This window comes from Acanthochromis polyacanthus, chromosome 5 (genome assembly GCF_021347895.1).
Source record: "Acanthochromis polyacanthus isolate Apoly-LR-REF ecotype Palm Island chromosome 5, KAUST_Apoly_ChrSc, whole genome shotgun sequence".
Classification (NCBI taxonomy): domain Eukaryota; kingdom Metazoa; phylum Chordata; class Actinopteri; family Pomacentridae; genus Acanthochromis; species Acanthochromis polyacanthus.
The window spans coordinates 38292770-38311433 of record NC_067117.1 but is presented as its reverse complement, the minus strand read 5'-3'; the positions used below and the strand labels follow the sequence as shown (position 1 = coordinate 38311433).

The 18664-nt window shown below is 39.0% G+C and overlaps 2 protein-coding genes across 4 annotated transcripts in view; both read left to right on the top strand.

Annotated features, from left to right (window-relative positions):
• The first annotated feature begins 2128 nt into the window (after positions 1–2128).
• Positions 2129–4640, top strand: LOC110970318 (homeobox expressed in ES cells 1-like). Its single transcript, XM_022220583.2, has 4 exons — positions 2129–2343; positions 3765–3916; positions 4048–4149; positions 4446–4640. Exons 1-4 carry the CDS (start codon positions 2202–2204, stop codon positions 4638–4640), a joined length of 591 nt encoding a protein of 196 aa, XP_022076275.2. The 5' UTR covers positions 2129–2201.
• A 1500-nt stretch (positions 4641–6140) lies between these two features.
• Positions 6141–18664, top strand: part of ergic3 (ERGIC and golgi 3) — a 28125-nt gene continuing 15601 nt past the window's right edge. For 2 of the 3 annotated variants that reach the window (XM_022220581.2, XM_022220580.2), the window contains exons 1-7: positions 6141–6326; positions 7499–7569; positions 9575–9662; positions 9755–9874; positions 11498–11594; positions 11668–11833; positions 16439–16496. In XM_022220581.2, coding sequence (XP_022076273.1) covers positions 6239–6326; positions 7499–7569; positions 9575–9662; positions 9755–9874; positions 11498–11594; positions 11668–11833; positions 16439–16496 — 688 coding nt within the window. In that variant the 5' untranslated portion in view covers positions 6141–6238. Of the gene's footprint in view, positions 6327–7498; positions 7570–9574; positions 9663–9754; positions 9875–11497; positions 11595–11667; positions 11834–16438; positions 16497–17758; positions 18264–18664 lie in introns of those variants that run through there. The other variant, XM_051948081.1, reaches the window with a different exon arrangement.

The window sequence follows — 18664 nt, the reverse complement described above, 5'->3', positions numbered from 1 at the left end:
CCACCAATTAAATACTGACTACTAATGCAATGTTTTGAGTTTTATATTTTTAATTAATTTACATTAGTTTGTGGAAATCTCTTTTCACTTTAACTTCAAGTAGTCTTATTTGTAAATCCATGTCAAAAAAGCCAAATTAAATCGATCATGATCCAGTGTTGAAAACCAATAATAGGGGAGACCCATCATTGGGCTTAAACACTTTTTAGGCATTATATGTTGCTGTGCAGTGATAAAATACCATGCTAGCGTTGTTGCCTGTGGCCCTGCATGGCAAGGCTTTGTGCAAGTACAAAAACAGTCATTTTCCATCACCAATAATCCTTTTTGCTGTTTTGCGACAAAGACAAGCATCAAATTGTCAATTTTCGTATCTTACAAAACAAATGTTTTACATTTTTTTCTTTAAAAATGAAATGATTATTCCATTGGCTGCTGAAATTTTGTCCTGCTGAAACTGGGTGCACTACGCAAAACTAGTACTTACACAGAAATCTGTTGAGTCTCAGGTGTGGCTGAAGCTCAGCTGTACTCCCTCCAGTGCAAAGGCTACACACAGGCATAGGCGTCAGTTTAGGGGGGGACGGTGGGGACGTGTCCCCCCACTTTTTGTCAGGGGTCATTTATTTTGTCTCCAACACATTCAAATTCTTCACATGTAAGCTGTTGTAAACCCAGTTATTTTTAGTAGTATAGAAAATTCCGACGCTCCTGAACGCACCACCATTTACCTGCATGTACCGATAGCTCAACAGCTTGAGCTTCCAGCTTTGGTGTGATGGTTGTGAGTTTGAGCCCAGCTTGTGGCATTTTGCCGCCATTCTTCAACATTTTCTCAAAGTGCTGTGGTCTCCATCCCCCCCACTTTTAAAAACAAACTGACGCCCTTGCACACAGGTGCTATGTTAAAAGGTAGTCATATTTAAATCTTTCTTTTCAGGAAGCTGTCTGAGTTTGGTAGTTGACTCTATCTGACAACCTGTGCCAGATATGCTTCAAAGAAATTATTGATAAATATTTTTTTATGAAATAATTTCACTTCTCAAACCCCACAAACACCATAAATAGCTGTTTTTACATTTGTGCTAATATTCACTTTACAAAAACACATGTATCATATAAATTATTGAGCTTTAAATGTGTGAAATTTGAACTTTGAAGTTGTACTTACAGTCTTTGTGTAGTTGAAATTTTCTTGCCACTGTTTTTTCCCCAGTCACGGTTAGACTGATCTTCCCTCTGCACGTAGTCTTCACATCCTTGCATCTATCTCACCTTTAATTTAGGGACAAACAAACAAGTGTGCTGTTGGTTTAAAGCTGCTGCAGGCCTTCATTAGGAGCTAATCTGGCTCTGAAAAGGTTTTTCCTCTCCACTGCTTCAACCTGTATTCAGCGCTATGAGCTTCATCTGCATCACAACATATACAGATTAGGCTAATAGCATTAGTGGATCCCACCGGATCATTTTTATTACCACATCATATTATTATTATTATTGTTAGTTTAAACTCTCTCTCAGACTTGTAACAGAGGGATGGATGTATTTTAGTGTGGAAACTAAATTGATTTTCTACTTTGGTAATTTGGAATAAAAGAGGGTGATTTTTGCTTTGTATTTATGTCATGGTGACAGTTTTTAAAAAGGCCTCTCATCCTAATCTCACACATACACTCATACAGTATACTGTCTGGGGAGAAAACTCAGATACAAACACACGTGTACATGAATGTGTTAAGATGCGCTGTTTTGTCTTTTTTGCAAGCTTCTGTTATTTGCAGAGTTCGGATGTTTCATTGTAGAGCTCAAGATTTAAATATGCCATCTAATGTAACACACACAATTAGCAGAGATTAGCTTCTGTATGGATCCTCAGGGAGTCACATTCACATGGAAAAAACATCTCTTACTTGTAATTGGCTGCCAGTGTAAATCCTCCACTCCCATTTAAACAAGCCGTCAGCAGTTTGTCGTCCTGCTGTTTTGCCTCTGACTAAAACATCCATTCACTCTCAGCTTGATTTAGACCACAGATCCAAAGCAAAGGACCAAGAGTGTTTGTGAGATTTTTACTGACAGAAAACAAACTTGTTGAACTTTTTATTTTATTTTTTTAAGTGAAATCAGAATAACTTTTGTTTTGGTTGCTGACAGCAGTTTTGCTTATACACCGTTGTTGTTTATCAAATAGTTCAGTCATTATGGTATCCACTCTGGCTCCTGTCACAGGAGAAGGCAGGCCAGCATTTTCTATCTGCCAGATACTTGGTTTGGAACCGGAAAGACCTGGAAACTGCTTAAAACTCCACAGACCCTGGACAGGTGAGGAGCAAAAGTTTGGATGTTTTAATTGTTTTCTTCCCATTGATGGGTCCATTTCTGGCTGATAAAGCACCAACACATCATTGTATCTGACACCTATAACATTAAAATGCCATTTCAGATAATGTTTTCTAGCTAATGCTGACAGAAGAGTAAAATGATAAATTACATTGTAGGTACTGCAAGATCAACAATGCACCTATTCATTCATTCACTTTGATGTTTGATGTTTACATCAAAGTGATGCCCTGTACAGAAGTGTTCAATATAATCTACCTGACTAAATGTATACCAAGGGACTAAAAGTTTGTTTTGGTAAAAGCAGAATTTTATTATTTTAGGTCATAGATTTAATAGAGACTTCCCAGCTCTTAGTATTTCTTGATTTTTTTTCTTCCAATTTCCCTCAAGTAGCTATCAGATTAGCTTTAGTTGGTGTGCATTTTGCTTTGGGCTGCACAGAGGCATAGTGGTTAGCACTTTTGCCTTGCAGCAAGAAGACCCCCGGTTCAAATCCTGGCTTGGGCCTGGGATCTTTCTGCATGGAGTTTGCATGTTCTCCCTGTGCATGCGTGGGTTTTCTCCGGGCACTCCGGCTTCCTCCCACAGTCCAAAAATATGCTGAGGTAATTGATTACTCTAAATTGTCCGTAGGTGTGAATGTGAGTGTGATTGTTTGTCTGTATATGTAGCCCTGCGACAGACTGGCGACCTGTCCAGGGTGTCCCCTGCCTTCGCCCGAGTCGTCTGGGATAGGCTCCAGCACCCCCCGTGACCCTAGTGAGGATAAAGTGGTGTATAGAGAATGGATGGACATTTTCCTTTGCCTATAAGTTTAAAAAAAGGTTTGTTTTGGGCAGTAGTCATGTGCAAAGAGGATTCAGTGTCATCAACCTGTATGTAAATAAACCCATGGCTGCTTTAAAAAAATCTTGCATGTGATTTCTTTATGTGGTGATGTCCATGTAATTCTGCCATTCTATCAAACGACTACATTCAATTTGCAGCCGTTCAGGAAAAACAGATGAAAAGTGACCTTTTAAACTTTCTTATTTAGGTTCACTGGATTCTCTGTTAATTGATCAGGGTACCATTGGCTAAATTACATTTAGCATTCAACTATACAAACTAAACTAAACTGAACAAAAAAAGTGTCATACAATGTATAAAGCACAAATGCATGTGTAAATTTCTTTTAAAATTATAGCCATTTTCAATTTTGGATGTTAAAAAATTAAAATGCCGAATTCATGTGTTTAAATGTGTGAGACGATGTCTATAAAATTTGTTGAGAACATCAGTGTGTAGAGTAAAATGTAATCATTTGATCTAAAGTCTACAAAAATCTCATTCTGTTTAATGATGAGCAAATTAATAATTTCTTTCATTTTAATTAAAAGAATTGCATTGTGATTTTTTCCCCATTGATCTAGAGATGGTAGCAAAGGAGAACAGAGAAAACACTCTCTATTCTAAACAACAACACCATCATCAACAACAGCAGTTGCATTATCCTCAGCAGCTCGCCTCTTCCAGGCCCACATCAAACTGGTATATCGGACGCAGACGACGCACTGCCTTCACCAACAGCCAGGTAATCCATCAAACTGCTCAAGGATTCATTTAAAAGTTCAGAACATCAATCATAAAACTTGCTGAGTGTAAGCACAGGCTTGTCTGTAGGTTGTTCATTGCTATCTCACTGTGTGTGCATGTGTCCTGCAGGTGAATGCACTGGAGACAGTGTTTCAAGTGAACTGTTATCCAGGGATCCAGCTGAGAGAGCAGCTGGCAGGAAGACTTGACCTGCATGAGGACAGAATACAGGTTCAGACAAAATATTTCAACTATTTGCTTGTTGTTTCCTGGCGGTTGTACCACTTGGTCCTCTAATGATGGGGCATCTAATAGGAAAGTCCACAGGTTTTAAGCATCATATTGCTTAATTAAAACCAGATACATAAATCTGATGGTATGAAGGGAAAGATTTACTGTTCAGCAAAAGCTACATGGTTTTACTTGAACATGTGTAATCAAAGAAAAAATCTGAGACTTAAAAAAAATGAACAATACTTACGATAATGTGTCCTCATGCATTTAATAGCTCATTCTCTCTCTTTCAGATCTGGTTTCAGAACCGGCGGGCCAAACTGAGGCGTTCTCTGAGAGAAACCCGCCTACATCTGGTTCAGGCAGCAGTGGCTGACCTAAGGGTCGGACACCAGGTCATAGATCAGCCAAAGGTCAAACAGGATGAGCAAGGTGACTTTGACCTTCCATCTCGTCTCCAGCTTGAGGTGGAGGAAGAGGAAGAGTGATGCTGATGAAAGACTTATTATTTTCATCACTCATTTTGTTTCTGATCTTGTACAGAAATGGCTGTTTACTGTCCATACATCATTTGTTTCTTCCTTCTTCTGTTGTTTTCGCTACTTTGAAAGTATTGAAAACACAATTGTAAGATGTTACAGTATCATTAATTTCCAGCACATTGCGAAGACATTTGACATATTTAATTATCAGGCTTTAACAAATAAGCAGCATTTTATAAATAAACTTTGCTGAGCTCAGCTGGATCCGTTGGTATAGTGCTCATTGTGTTATGTAATCAAGGGCGTCAGTTTGTTTTTAAAAGTGAGGGGGATGGAGACCACAGCACTTTGAGAAAATGTCGAAGAACGGCGGCAAAATGCCACAAGCTGGGCTCAAACTCACAACCACCACACCAAAGCTGGAAGCTCAAGCTGTTGAGCTATCGGTACATGCAGGTAAATGGTGGTGCGTTCAGGAGCGTCGGAATTTTCTATACTACTAAAATCAGTACATGCAGGTAAATGGGTCTGTGGGCCGCTATAGTACTAATTCTCCCAGGCCGAAATTTTGCCCCTGCACGCCTCTGGTCAGAGCTTCCACTTGGCACAGGCGTAAATTTAGCATCTGCGCGTTTTTTGTTTTTTTGTTTTAACCTCATGAAGGTGTGCTGCTCTGTGCAACTCTCGGCCGAGTGCGGATGGTGCGTTCAGGAGCGTCGGAATTTTCTATACTACTGAAAATAACTGGGTTTACAACGGCTTACATGTGAAGAATTTGAATGTGTTGGAGACAAAATGACCCCTGACAAAAAGTGGGGGGGACACGTCCCCACCGTCCCCCCCCCCCTAAACTGACGCCTATGTATGTAATAGTATCTCAATATAAATATTTTTTAAAATTTTCTGATCCAATTAAGCTTTTGAATGTTGTGTCTGCTTTTTGTTAACAGACTGTCTTCACGTTATATATGTCATTAGAGATAAACAGAAGAATTTCTCAAATATATTATTGCATTGCTTACTTCTTAATTTTATGTTAAACTAATATTTGCAAATAGACCACATTAAGACTGTGGTCTATTTGCAGGACGCAGAATGAGTATGAAATAGTGACTGTAATGCAGCCTTTTAGAACTACATGTTTACTAGCAGTCACTTCATATGCATTTCCACCTGCCACTCTGCACCACTAAAGTACTAATATTACATCTTTACCATAGCCTGACAAACTGACCAACACATGAAATAAAAACGAAGGCTGTACTGTGATCAGCCATGCTCACGTGTAAAATGGTCATAATAATAATAATAATAATAATAATAATAATAATTATCATTATTATTATTATTATTAGTAGTAGTAGTAGTAGTAATCCACCCTAAGCAGTTTTTGTTGCTTTCGAGATGAACTTTGGACATTTGATCATAGTTACATGCAGCTCTGACATCAGAAAGAGGAGAGAATAAATGACGCGGCCCGCTCTGATTGGTCCAGCCGAGCACCGTGTGTGTCCCGGAAGTAAAAGCGGAGGACCGATGTGTGTCTGGACAACAGGAGTCTGTCGGTAACATTTGTGTTCCCCGGTGGTTTAGTAGCTTAGAAAATGGACACGTTGAATAAACTAAAGCAATTTGACGCTTATCCTAAAACTCTGGAGGATTTCCGAGTGAAGACGTGGGGAGGAGCGACTGGTAAGAGGCTTTAATTTATCGGAGTGCCGCAACCATTCAGACATACAGGGTGTTAGCTGCTGCTGCGGGTAACAACAGGGCTAATAGCTTCATTCAAATATCAAGTTTGAGATATTTCTTGACTCTTACAACGCTGTCAAAACCTAAACACCAACAGGTTAGACATTTGTAGCTTTAACCATTCAGCAGTAGAGCAGCATTGCAGCAATCCCACTGGTAAATAAGCGAATATACACATAAACGGGAGATTTATCACCAAATTTTAAGTGCTCTTACCACATACTCCTTATCAAGGGTCCTGCCAAGGATTTTGCATGTGTGGTCCATGTACTTCAGTGAACACTTTACGTTAGTGCAGACTGTTCTACAAACTGTGCTGTCGTGCTTTAGAAATTTGGAGGTATATTTAAACGAGGGGGATAGTCATATACTACAGTAACATAGAGACAAGACTGCGACGTAACAAAACTGACGTTGAACTCCATTTTGATGACATGAGTAGAGAAACAAAGTAAGATATTGGAGATGAGACATTAAAAAGATCAATATAATACATGCTTTAGTGAATTTTGAAAATATATATACAAATGAAAGTCATGATGTGTGAACTGTAGATACAGTGCTCAACTTACAGGCAGGTGAGCATGCTTTCAAGAATAGCAGCATAATTCTTTTTCTTGTGGTTGTTAATTAACTGCATGCAGCAGACAGACAAGCATTAATCAAATCTGTGTTTGGTGAGCAGCACACACCAATTCAATCTAGAAGAGAAGCGAAATCTTCTGATGTTTTAAGGTATTTGGCAATGTCGGAGAACTTGCCACAGAGCTTTGTAATTTTTGTTTCTTCATGTCATGGATGAAAAATATTCTTCATTTTTCTGGATGGGTATTTAGATAATTTTTTTTCCTTTCATTTTTTTCTTTTTTACACTTACTGTTGAAACTGGGGGGAAAAAACACAAAATCCATTTTGTTTTCTGTTTTTTACGGCAAACTGCAGTATTTGGTTTAATAAGAGATGTATGATACACGCATGTTTTAAATTCGAGTGAGGCTCAAAGATTGAGATATTCACATATGAAACATGTCGATTATCCTGGGCTAAGTATAAACTGGGATTTCAAAGCTCTTGTGGTTTTTAAAATACACACTTCCTTTTTGTCTCTGCAGTGACTATCATCAGCGGTGTGATCATGTTAATCTTGTTTGTCTCTGAGCTGCAGTACTATCTAACTAAAGAGGTGAGTTCAACGACATTATCTGATTATCCTAAACCTTCATCTGATTGCTGCAATCCTTCATGTGAAATTAAATGTGACACTAGGACTTGTGGAAAATATCGAGTGATCTAGGGATTTTTCTGAAAGATATTCAGTTCCTTTCAAGTTTTAGTTGAGTATTCAGTGTGTAAAGGTTCAAAACGTGATAGAGCATTACTACAAGAGCCACCACCTCCAGTCTGTCACTGTCACACAAGGGGACAGTATTCAAGCATCATCTAGACAGTTTAAACACTGGATTTGGTACACTGCCTAATGTACAGGGTGTCCATAAATTCTCTTTACTATTTTAAAGAAATTCTTACCAAGGCAGTTGATAATATATCTTAACCAGATTTGTTTTATTGCAATCAGTGTTTATTAAAATTTGTAGTCACATTGAAATTGTGTGTTTCAGGTATTCTGTTGGTGAAAGAGGTACTGTTAAATGAAACCCTAAAAAATGGCTACTCCTCAAGAGAAGGCACAACGTGTATCATGGTTTATTGAGACAAAATCGGATGTGCAGACTCAGCAAAACTACAGAACTAAGTACCATCATGTCCTTCAATTCGTGCATGGCACAAGAAATGTACGTAGACAGCGACAGTGTTGGATAAAGGTAGGAGTGGGCGACCAAGAACATCTGAGGAAAACATCGAGTTTCATTTAACATTCCCTTTCTCATCAACAGGATACCTGAAACACACGATTTCAGTGTGATTGCAAATTTAATAAATACTGATTACAATGAGGCAAATCTGGTTACGACATCTTATCAACTGCCTTTGTAATAGATTCTTAAAAAAACAGAGAGATTTATGGACACCCTGTATATCCTAACAGTAGCCTTTACAATTTGCTAATTTAATTTAATTGTATTTTGGTTTGAAATTGATCAGTTGTTAAGCCCTGCAATTGACACTGAGGTGCAATTTTCTTTCAAAAACTACTTTTTTACACTTTACATGGAGACAGGTCAGCATAGCATGTAAGAAATGTCTTTCAATGTCTGCCATTTTTCAGTTGTACATATATTTTTTATAATTATTTAATATTCTGTCTGGAACTACAACAGTTATGATATTTCACCTTTTTTTTGGTCATTTTTCAAGGAAATAATTCATTCCAGTTGTTTGAATATGAGAGTTTGCTTTGGGATGAAACAAGCAGTGTAAGGATAACTCTGGAAAGTTGTGATGAACTAGTCTCTGATTCAATCTTGAAAATATTAACTGATAATGAAATAATTGTTAGCTGCAACCTTAAGTCCCTCCACTTTCTATATACTGATATCAGTTAACGGAAGGTGATGAAGCCGTTTTCAAGATCAAGATGAATATATTCTTATTTTTGGCAATAGAAGGCACAGATTTGCAAATCATTCTAAATGATTGCATAATAATACTGCTCAGAGCTGCCTGCTGGGAAACTGATCACTTTTCAGCCTTCAGGTATGTTTCCTGTCTGACCGGACTGATAAGTCAGATCACACAAACAGTGAAGCAGTTTTCAGTATGTGGAAAGTCTGCTTACACAGCAGTGAAATTAACAACAATCATTATTGTGTTACTAATGGTTATTAATCATTATAACAGTTCAGCAAGAAATGAGACTCATTTTGGTGACATAATTTCACTGATTGTTTAACTCAGAAGATATCACAGGGTTTTATGGCTGTGACAGTCATGTTTTTTGAGGCAAATAAAGTCAAATTAAGTACACAATTTTACAAAGCTGCTATTCACAGGATACTAGCCAACATCTTTTGTTTTGGAGTTTAAAGCCAACAAACTGAATTGAAGTCACACATTAATGCATTCAAAAAGTACAATTTTCTCTTGCCTTGTTGCAAAAAGGGTCACTAAACAGGAGGCTCATTTTCCTTTTACACTTCAAATATCTGGAATTAAGTGTTCATGCCACAGTGTCAAATGCATTTGTGTTTTTAGTAAATCACTAAGTGCAATCTGCCTGTGTCCTGCAGGTCCACCCTGAGCTGTACGTCGACACATCGCGAGGTGACAAACTCAAGATTAACATTGACGTTATTTTCCCTCACATGCCCTGTGCTTGTAAGTGCTGTTCCTGCTCTGCTTTAACAAGGATCTTTATTCCGATGAGGCCAACATGCCAACAATAATACACTCACTTTTTCTCCTTGCAGACCTTAGTATAGATGCGATGGACGTCGCAGGTGAGCAGCAATTGGACGTTGAACATAATCTGTTCAAACAGCGGCTGGATAAAGACCTCAAGCCTGTCACCCTTGAGGCAGAAAAACATGGTAATCTTTGACTTTTTACTGACTTTTAACCTCCTGACACTGTTGGGCAGCTTATGGAAGGCATTCAGAGAGTGAATGGCACTCCTTTAAAACTAAGCGCACAAAGGGCCCTGTTGGTGTGGTTGCAGCTGCAGGAATCCCTGAGAAGCAAATTGTTCCTCTTCCTGAGTGCTTGTGATGTAATCCATGTAGTTAGCAGAATGCTAAAGGTAATACATTACAAGGTATTCTATTGGAATGTGTGAGTGCACATGTTTGACTTGAAAGTACAGAGTGTTGACACATAACACTGATGCATGGTGTTAGAAGTTCATGCAGGCTGACATTAGTTAATTTTTTTTCTTGGCAGAGCTTCTTCGTCAGGATTTTTTTTTTTTATTAGCCTGATGAGTATTTTATATTCTTCCATTTTCCCACTTTATTTATTCTCACACAACAAACGAAAGTACAATACTAAAAAAAAATATAAGAATGTTCATTCTGCCCATTGGTCAGATGTGTCCAGGTACGCAGAGAGAAAGTAAATTCTGGCATCCTGCAACCTTACATTCAGATTCAGAAAACTTTATTTGTCCCCAGGGGGTGGCAATTAAATAGGCATGTAGAGCAGGCAGTGCAACAATGATGTAATGAAGAAATATGGATATATATATATATATATATATATATATATATATATATCTCCCTACATACATACAAATCTAGAGCAAGTAATAATAATAATAATAATAATAAAAGAAACAAAAGACAAAAACACAACTTGGTGTCATACTAGTGCAAATACGAATGTAAAGTAGGTGCAATATGGCAATGAGGTAGATACAAGAATATATCAAGGTAGATACAAATTGCAGAGTTCACAGAATGTCCACGTTAAAGTCTGTGTGTGGTGGTGGTGTTGAGGAGTTGGACCGCCCTGGGTACAAAGGTAGCCCTTCTCCTCTGTGTCCTGCATGCAGGGCAGCAAAGCCGTCAACCAGATGTTAAATGTTCATATACTGCAGACAGAGTTCTGAGAGGAAGTCCTATAATTTTAGAGCAGACAGTGACAGTCCTCTGCAGGCGGTTTCTGTTCTGGAGGCTGGTGGAGTCAAACCAGCAGGTGATGGAGAAGGTGATGGTCCTGTCTATGAAGGAGTAATAGAATGTTCTTTCTTACACCAAAAGAGTTGAGCTTTCTTAGGAGATGCTACCTCTGGTGCCATTTTCTTATCTCCTCTGTGTTAGAGGAGAATTTCAGCTGGCTGTCAAAGATGGTACCGAGATATTTGTACTCCTTCACAAGCTTAACAGGCATTCCATGGATGGTGCAATGCCTGTACATGTCAATTTACTGTATGAATTTTCTTACTAGACCAGGTCAGATTGACTTTAGCTGCCAGCAACTCTTCTAGTAATGAAAGAAGCCTCTTTGTCTGGGACCTGTTAAAACTGAAACTGCAGAATGCATTGTGTAGCTTAGTCAGCTGCAGGTTGAATCACATTCCCTGTAGAAAACACTTACAATACACACTTACAATAGCTTTGCTCAGGAAACAAACTAAAGTGATTCTGTCAAAAAGATTGAAAATGTCTTTCAACTGAAGGCTCATAGCCATGATGATTTTGTGTATTTTTTCTTAGAACTTGGTAAGGCTGACGATGGTGATGTGTTTGACCCCAGCACACTGGACCCAAACAGATGCGAGAGCTGCTATGGAGCTGAAACCGAAGACCTAAAGTAGGACACCAACAAACACACAGGCTCTGCCTTTTTCTGTATTTATGCCATCTTTATAACCCCGTGTGTGTAGATGCTGTAACACTTGTGATGACGTACGGGAAGCTTACCGGCGGCGAGGCTGGGCATTCAAAAGTGCTGACACCATTGAGCAGTGTAAGAGGGAAGGCTTCACTCAGAAGATGCAGGAGCAGAAGAATGAAGGCTGTCAGGTTTACGGCTTCCTGGAGGTCAACAAGGTACTCTGATTCTTATCTGGGATTTATCATCATTAGTATCAGTAATATGTCAGAGTAACAAACATAAGTAGCTTTTTCTCTTTTTGGAGGACATCAAACAGGTTTGGAAAAAGTTTCATAAGAATATGGAAGTTGTTGGTTTTTTAAAAAAAAAAGTAAAATGTGAGAAAAACAGGGTTTTGGCGTGACGTCGGTGATATTAAATGTCTTGCCAAAAGATGGAGCTCAGCTGAATAAGCTAAGCTTGAACTGCAAAATTACAGTTCTCTTTAATTCTGTAGTCTCTGACACTAATAATTGTCTTTTAACATTCTGAGTTTTCAGACCTTAAAAAAACTTTTCAGATTCATTTCAGCATGAAAATGTATGTTTTCAACTTAAAGCTGCTGTCCGAAGTTTCCGTTTGTTTTCAATTTATGTATCATTTTTTAACAAAGCTTAAATGTGTTAGTCTAGTTCGATACTATAATATAAAGTTAGTATAACGCCATATGAAAATTTATTCCTGAGCTCCGCCTTCCTCTCATAGACCCCCATGTTATTCCAAAAAGCGCCGGTCGCTGCCGACCAATCAAGTTCGAGCTTCAGCTTTGTCATGCTGTCAATCAACGGTTACGCGCACAGCAAGCAAGCCCATGCAGAGGTGGGCGAGCTACGCACTACGCAACCGCGCGCATATTTGTTTTGCTTGTGGAGGAGAGAGCATCAGGGCTCAGCAACTTCCAGAAAAGTTACTAATCCCACGGCTTGTCAGGCCAAGAGACTGCAGGACGTTTTTTGGCTCGGGGTACTCGCGTCGCTCCCCGACCACGGCCTCCATAGCCCGCCTGACGGCTTCGTTTAGATGCCCGACCTCTGGAGGAAGATGTTGGGGCTTCTGGGACATACTCTTCGTCAGAGGAGTCATGCAATTCTGAACTCTAGATAGAAATAAATAAACAATGTAACACATATACATGCGTAAATGCACTAAGTTTGATAAACAACGTCATCGAGAGGGATACACGAGTGTAATCACATATTGAAACTTTACCCGTTCGTCCTAGCAGATTCATGTTATTTTGGTATTAGGACAAGTTAGACTCAATACAGAATTCTAACGTAATTCCTTTATTATTTACTAAATGTACTAAATGTAGAAGAGGGGAAAACAGCAAAACAGGCGAGATGCTGCAGCACTCCGGGCACTCCTCTCATGTACTGCGCGCGTGCACAAATAAAGGGGCGAAATCAGAGGGAGGGAGGGTGGGACCACCAGTGTTTTGGGAGACGCTGCGATTCAAACTCCGGACAGCAGCTTTAATTTAAACGCAGACTTGGATTATTTCTCACAGTGAAACTTTGTCAGCTCTTTCTCATCTTTTCTTTGCTTAACCACATGTTCCTGACATAAACTAGTGCTGTTTACATGACATGATGATAGATTTTTTTGGTATAAGGGGAACTGTGTGAAAGAGAGTCAGATCTTGAGAGTAAAGTTGAAATATTTTGAGATGGAATAAAACTGTTACTCAAAACTATTGTTGTAGTGGTACTAGTTATATGTGTGTGTGTGTGTGTGTGTGTGTGTGTGTGTGTGTGTGTGTGTGTGCGTGTGCATATATACATATATATATATATATATATATGTACACACACACACACACACACACACACACACACACACACACACACACACACAACCAGTCAAAAGTTTGGACACGCCTTCTCATTCAGTGTTTTTATTTAATTATTTTCTACAGTGTAGATTAATACTGAAGACTTCAAAACTATAAAAGAATGCGTTTGGAATTATGTTGTATTCAGAAAAGTGTTAATCTTCAGTATTAATCTACAATGTAGAAAATAATGCAAATAAAAGAAACATTGAATGAGAATGTGTGCCCAAACTTACAACTTTATATTCTAACGTTATTCACAAAATGTCTCCTGCCAATGCCTTTAACACTTTGTTGATCTAGATCAGAGGTGAGCAAACTTTTTGGCTTAGGGGTCACATTGAGTTTTAAAATTTGACAGATGGGCCAGGCCAGCATCAGATGGATGTAGACTGTTTATGCAAACTAATATAAATTACATGTTAAAGATAATACCGACAAAGTAAAGAATACTCACATTCAGTTTCAGTGGGAACAGTGTTGTTGGTCACCCTTTTTTGCCAGTGCATCAAAGTCTGGTTTCAAGTTGGTTGGCAATTCTCAGGATAGATCTGAGGTGTGTTTTGTTGATGTTCATCGTGGTAAACGTCTGACCACACACGTAGGTAGATCCTAACAACACCAGCATCCTTTGTGCCATCTTCCGAATGTTTGGAAACTTGGCTTCAGTTAGTGTAGTGTAAAATTCATCCAGTTTAAGGGAGCTGAACTTCTCCTTTAAGGCCGAGTCACTTTGAAGAGTGATCAGTTCCAACTGCAACTAATGAGGCGCAGTTTCTGGCTCTGGTGACTTAGGGACGTGACACCAGCTGAAGTGACTTGTCAGTTTTTTCAAAATCAGAGAACTGCTGGCAGAATTCTCCGTGCAGGTTGTCTAGTCACTTCTTATATTGCTTCACATTGAGGGGCCTCTGTCAGCGTCGCCAGTGTAGGGAAATGATCAAAAGTTGTTTTTTTTTTCACATTTGTCTTGAGAATGCAGTCAGCTTGACTTTGAAGGCTGTCACATTTATGTATATTTCGTACACAAATTGATCTTTCCCTTGCAGCTTCACGTTCAGCTCATTCATGTGTGTCGGTATGTCCACGGCAAAAGCAAAATCACAGAGCCAATCTCGCTCAGCTCAGGAAAATCACTGGTTTTCAAGATTACCGTATTTTCCAAACCATAAGGCGCATCAGATTGTAAGGCGCAGTCTCGATTATGGGGTTTATTTCTGTACTTAAGCCATATATAAGGCACACCGTATTATTGTGCGCATGCTAAAACAAGGAAACGGAAGCAAAACAGTGAGTTTGGTTGAACATTATTCTACTACGTATTTAAAAATACACTCCCATCATTTTTTGATCAATCTTTTGTCACAAATCCATCAAAGTCCTCATCTTCTGTTTCTGAATTGAACAACTGGGCAATTTCGACATCAAACATGCCGGGTTCACTCTCGCCATTGTCGGAGTCAGTCTCGTTGCCGGGCGGCTGTTCAGCAATGATGCCGGCTTTTGCGAAAGCTCGGACAATAATCAGTACTGTACGTAGCTTTATGTAATGTTCTCTAATAGTTTTATCGCTGCCAGCATGTGTAGTGTACGTATTACGTCCCTATGTCGACGGGAAATGGTCCGACAGTCAGAATTTGGAACTCAATACACACATAAGACGCACCAGGTTAAAAGGCGCATCGTCAATTTTTGAGAAAATTAAAGGCTTTTAAGTGCACCTTATAGTGCGGAAAATACAGTATCTCCATAAATATGCTAATCTCCCCTTTGAGAACCCACACTAGCTGACATACTTTCCCCAATTTAACCAGCAGACTTGAGTCATAAAGCAAGTCCTGGTGATCAGCATCAGTTTCTTCACTTTTCTAAAGTTAACGAGTTTTACAACTGGCTTCACTACATGATCAAGATGCAAAACAGACTTACACAGGGCATCCCGATGGATTATGCAGTGCAGGAAATTACATCCAGTTCAGGGTTTTCCTCCTTCACCTTATCCTGCATTCTTTTCAGCAGGCCAATGTTTTTTTTCCTGTCAAGTATGGCGATCCATCTGTGGTGACACTGGCAAGCTTACATTAAGGCAGCTTCAGCTTCTTGATGACCCCAGACACCCTGTCGTACAAGTTCTCACCTGGTGTTTTCCTCTTGGATGGATTCCATGATCAAAAATTCCTCCGATGTCTCAAAATTGTCGTCAGTCCCTGTAATAAAAATTGAAAGCTGAGCAGCGGCTTTTATGTCGTTACTTTCATCTAGTACTAATGAATATAGCTTAAAGGACTGAGCTTTTCCATTCAGTGAGCTGGCTAAGTCTTTGTGATTAGTTCAATATGGTGAGTAACGGTTTTTTCAAATTTGTTTTTGCTCTCTGGACATAGGAGACGTGCATTCTTTCAAAAACTCCCCTTTGGAGAAAGCCTTACTGACCTTTGCTATTTTGAATGCTAGCAAATAACCTGCCTTTGTGCTTGACTCTTAAGTTGTAGTTTGTTGAAAAAAGTATTTTTGCTGAGTCTGTAAATTGGCTGCCAACTTCTGAGCAGTAACGGTCCGTTCTTGCGTTGACTGGTTGCCAGTGCAGTTAGCATGCTTGGTGGAAAAGGGCCAGCTGATATTGTATTATTTATAAAATACAATGGTTTAATTGCAAATAAGACATACAGCCTTCAGCGAACTCCAGCAAAAAAAATATGTAGCTGTCCACTCCTTATTAAACACTCAACACTCTGTTGACTTTTCTTTTCTTTGGTCCACTCATTGTCACAGGGGGCCAAACAAATATGGTCTTTATTGTATTTTTGTCAATTCTAATCTTGACTAAATTATTTGACGGGCCAGATTGAAAAGCGCAGTCGGTCGTATGTGGCCCTGTTTGCCCATCCCTGATCTAGATCGAACACGGACTGTATTTGTATTAACCCCTCTCTTCTCTGTGCTTTAGGTGGCAGGAAATTTCCACTTCGCTCCAGGAAAAAGTTTCCAGCAGTCCCATGTCCATGGTAAGACCTGCTGTCCATTTTGCTCATACACACACCTGACAATTCAAAGGTTTTTAACACCCTTTGTTAATGATGTGCCAGTATTTTTAAGTACTTTCAACTTCTGTACATTCTGAGCTGGTTCTACAAACTAGCTCCAAAAGAACTGTTTGGATCTAAGACTTTGATGTTACCTCTAAATAGAGATATTTCGCTGTACACATTTATCAGGGCAATAATCTCAGATTTGGCACAGTGCATTATAGGAGTCTGCTCTGTATTTCAACATCGCATAGTGTGTTACAGTGAAACTTCGACGAAAGGCTCAAGTCACAAGAGATTTCATTATAAACACTGATTGAAAAAGAGGACTAAATTCAGTGCCCACAGTCTTCAAAAAAATTCCTTCATCTGATCTTCTGTCACACAAACTCGTTCCATTATCACCTTTTACATATTTAAAAGTGCCTAATGCATAACGTATAATAAAGGGTGTTTAGAAGCTTTTGGCTGTTATGTATGTCTTCCATCCGTCCATCCATCGCTGCACGCCTACAACTGTTCACAACTGCACAGAATATTTTCTGACTGGTTCCTCAGCAACAATTTATGGGTGTAATTTTGAATTCAGTGTTAGCATTTGTGAACTAAACATGATGGTATTTAACCACATTCCAACGGTTTTGTTTATTTGTTAGTCACTCCTGTCATGGTTCATCCATTGTTGTAAAATGAAGATCTTAGGACAAACAATATCTCTGCTGTCAGTTGATTTCTTTAACCCTCTGTCAGTTTGGCCTGAACCGGACTTTGATACTCAGGCACCACAGACAGGAAAAAAAACCCAAAAACATTTATGTCTAAGTTTGAGATCGAGTCCCATGGTCAAGCTTAAACCCTCTACATGCAAGTCTAGAGTTTCAAATAACTGCATCTTTGATTTTCAAAAATGTTCACGTGGTTTTCGGCCATATGCTTGCACGAAAAAGTACAGGGTGTCCCAAAAAATGTATACACACTTTAAATAATTGTAAACTATGTGTTTATTATAATTCGTTTAATTTTCAACATGTAAAAGAATTTACAAACATCATTCTATTGTTTTGTCACCACCTGTTGTCAAACTGATGTCCGCTCTGGTCCTGACACTGCCGACAACGTGAAGCGATGGAATAGCACACATCATGAAACAATTCCCTTGGTATTTGCGTGCATTCACGTTCAGTGGTTGCTCTCAATTCAGTGACTGTTGTAGGTCTCATTGCGTAGACTTTGTCTTTTAGGTATCCCCATAAAAAGAAGTCTAACAAAGGAAGAAAGAGTACTGGAAACATTTCAGCGAAGTCCAAGAAAGTCTGTATGGCAAGCTAGGCGTGAGGTAGGCATTTTAAAATCATCTGTCCTTCGCTTCATGAAACGTTGTCAATGGAGAAGTTACATTCCAAGATTAGTCCATGCTCTTAATGATGATGATCCAGACCGAAGAGTACAGTATTGCGAGTGGTACTTGGAACGATGTACCGAAAATGCACGCTTTCTCACAAAGATTATGTGCAGGGATGAGGCCACATTCAAATTAAATGGTTCGATAAACTAGACTTCTTTTTATGGGGATACCTAAAAGACAAAGTCAGACAAAGACCTGCAACAGTCACTGAATTGAGAGCAACCATTGAATGTGAATGCATGCACATACTAAGGGAATTGTTTCATGATGTGTGCTATTCCATTGCTTCGTGTTGTCTGGACCAGAACGGACATCAGTTTGAGAACAGGTGGTGACAAAACAATAGAATGATGTTTGTAAATTCTTTTACATGTTGAAAATTAAATGAATTATAATAAACACCTAGTTTACAATTATTTAAAGTGTGTATACATTTTTTGGGACACCCTGCAGTTTTGACAAAATAACTGTAGCTAATCTAATGTGAGATCTGAGAATGAAGTGCTACTGGTTTATAAAATAATGACAGATGTCTGGGCAGAGGTACAGATGTCATTTGACACCACATCACTCCTGTCATGGTTCATCAAGTGCAGTAGGGTTTGACTGATACGAGGTTTCCAAAGCTAAAAGGAGTATTTCATGATTATTTTGTGCTCCTTCAGATAACCAAACCGATTAAATAATTATTCGGGAGGGGACAAATGCAGTCTGTTCTTTCACTGTAACAACTGACATGTTA

Excerpts from the sequence above, each read along its gene's own strand:
- LOC110970318 (XM_022220583.2), top strand. The coding sequence starts at position 2,202 with ATGGTATCCACTCTGGCTCCTGTCACAGGAGAAGGCAGGCCAGCATTT. Across the intron at positions 2,344-3,764 it reads TGAGGAGCAAAAGTTTGGAT|CAAAGGAGAACAGAGAAAAC; the intron begins GTTTTAATTGTT and ends TAGAGATGGTAG. Across the intron at positions 3,917-4,047 it reads CTGCCTTCACCAACAGCCAG|GTGAATGCACTGGAGACAGT; the intron begins GTAATCCATCAA and ends TGTGTCCTGCAG.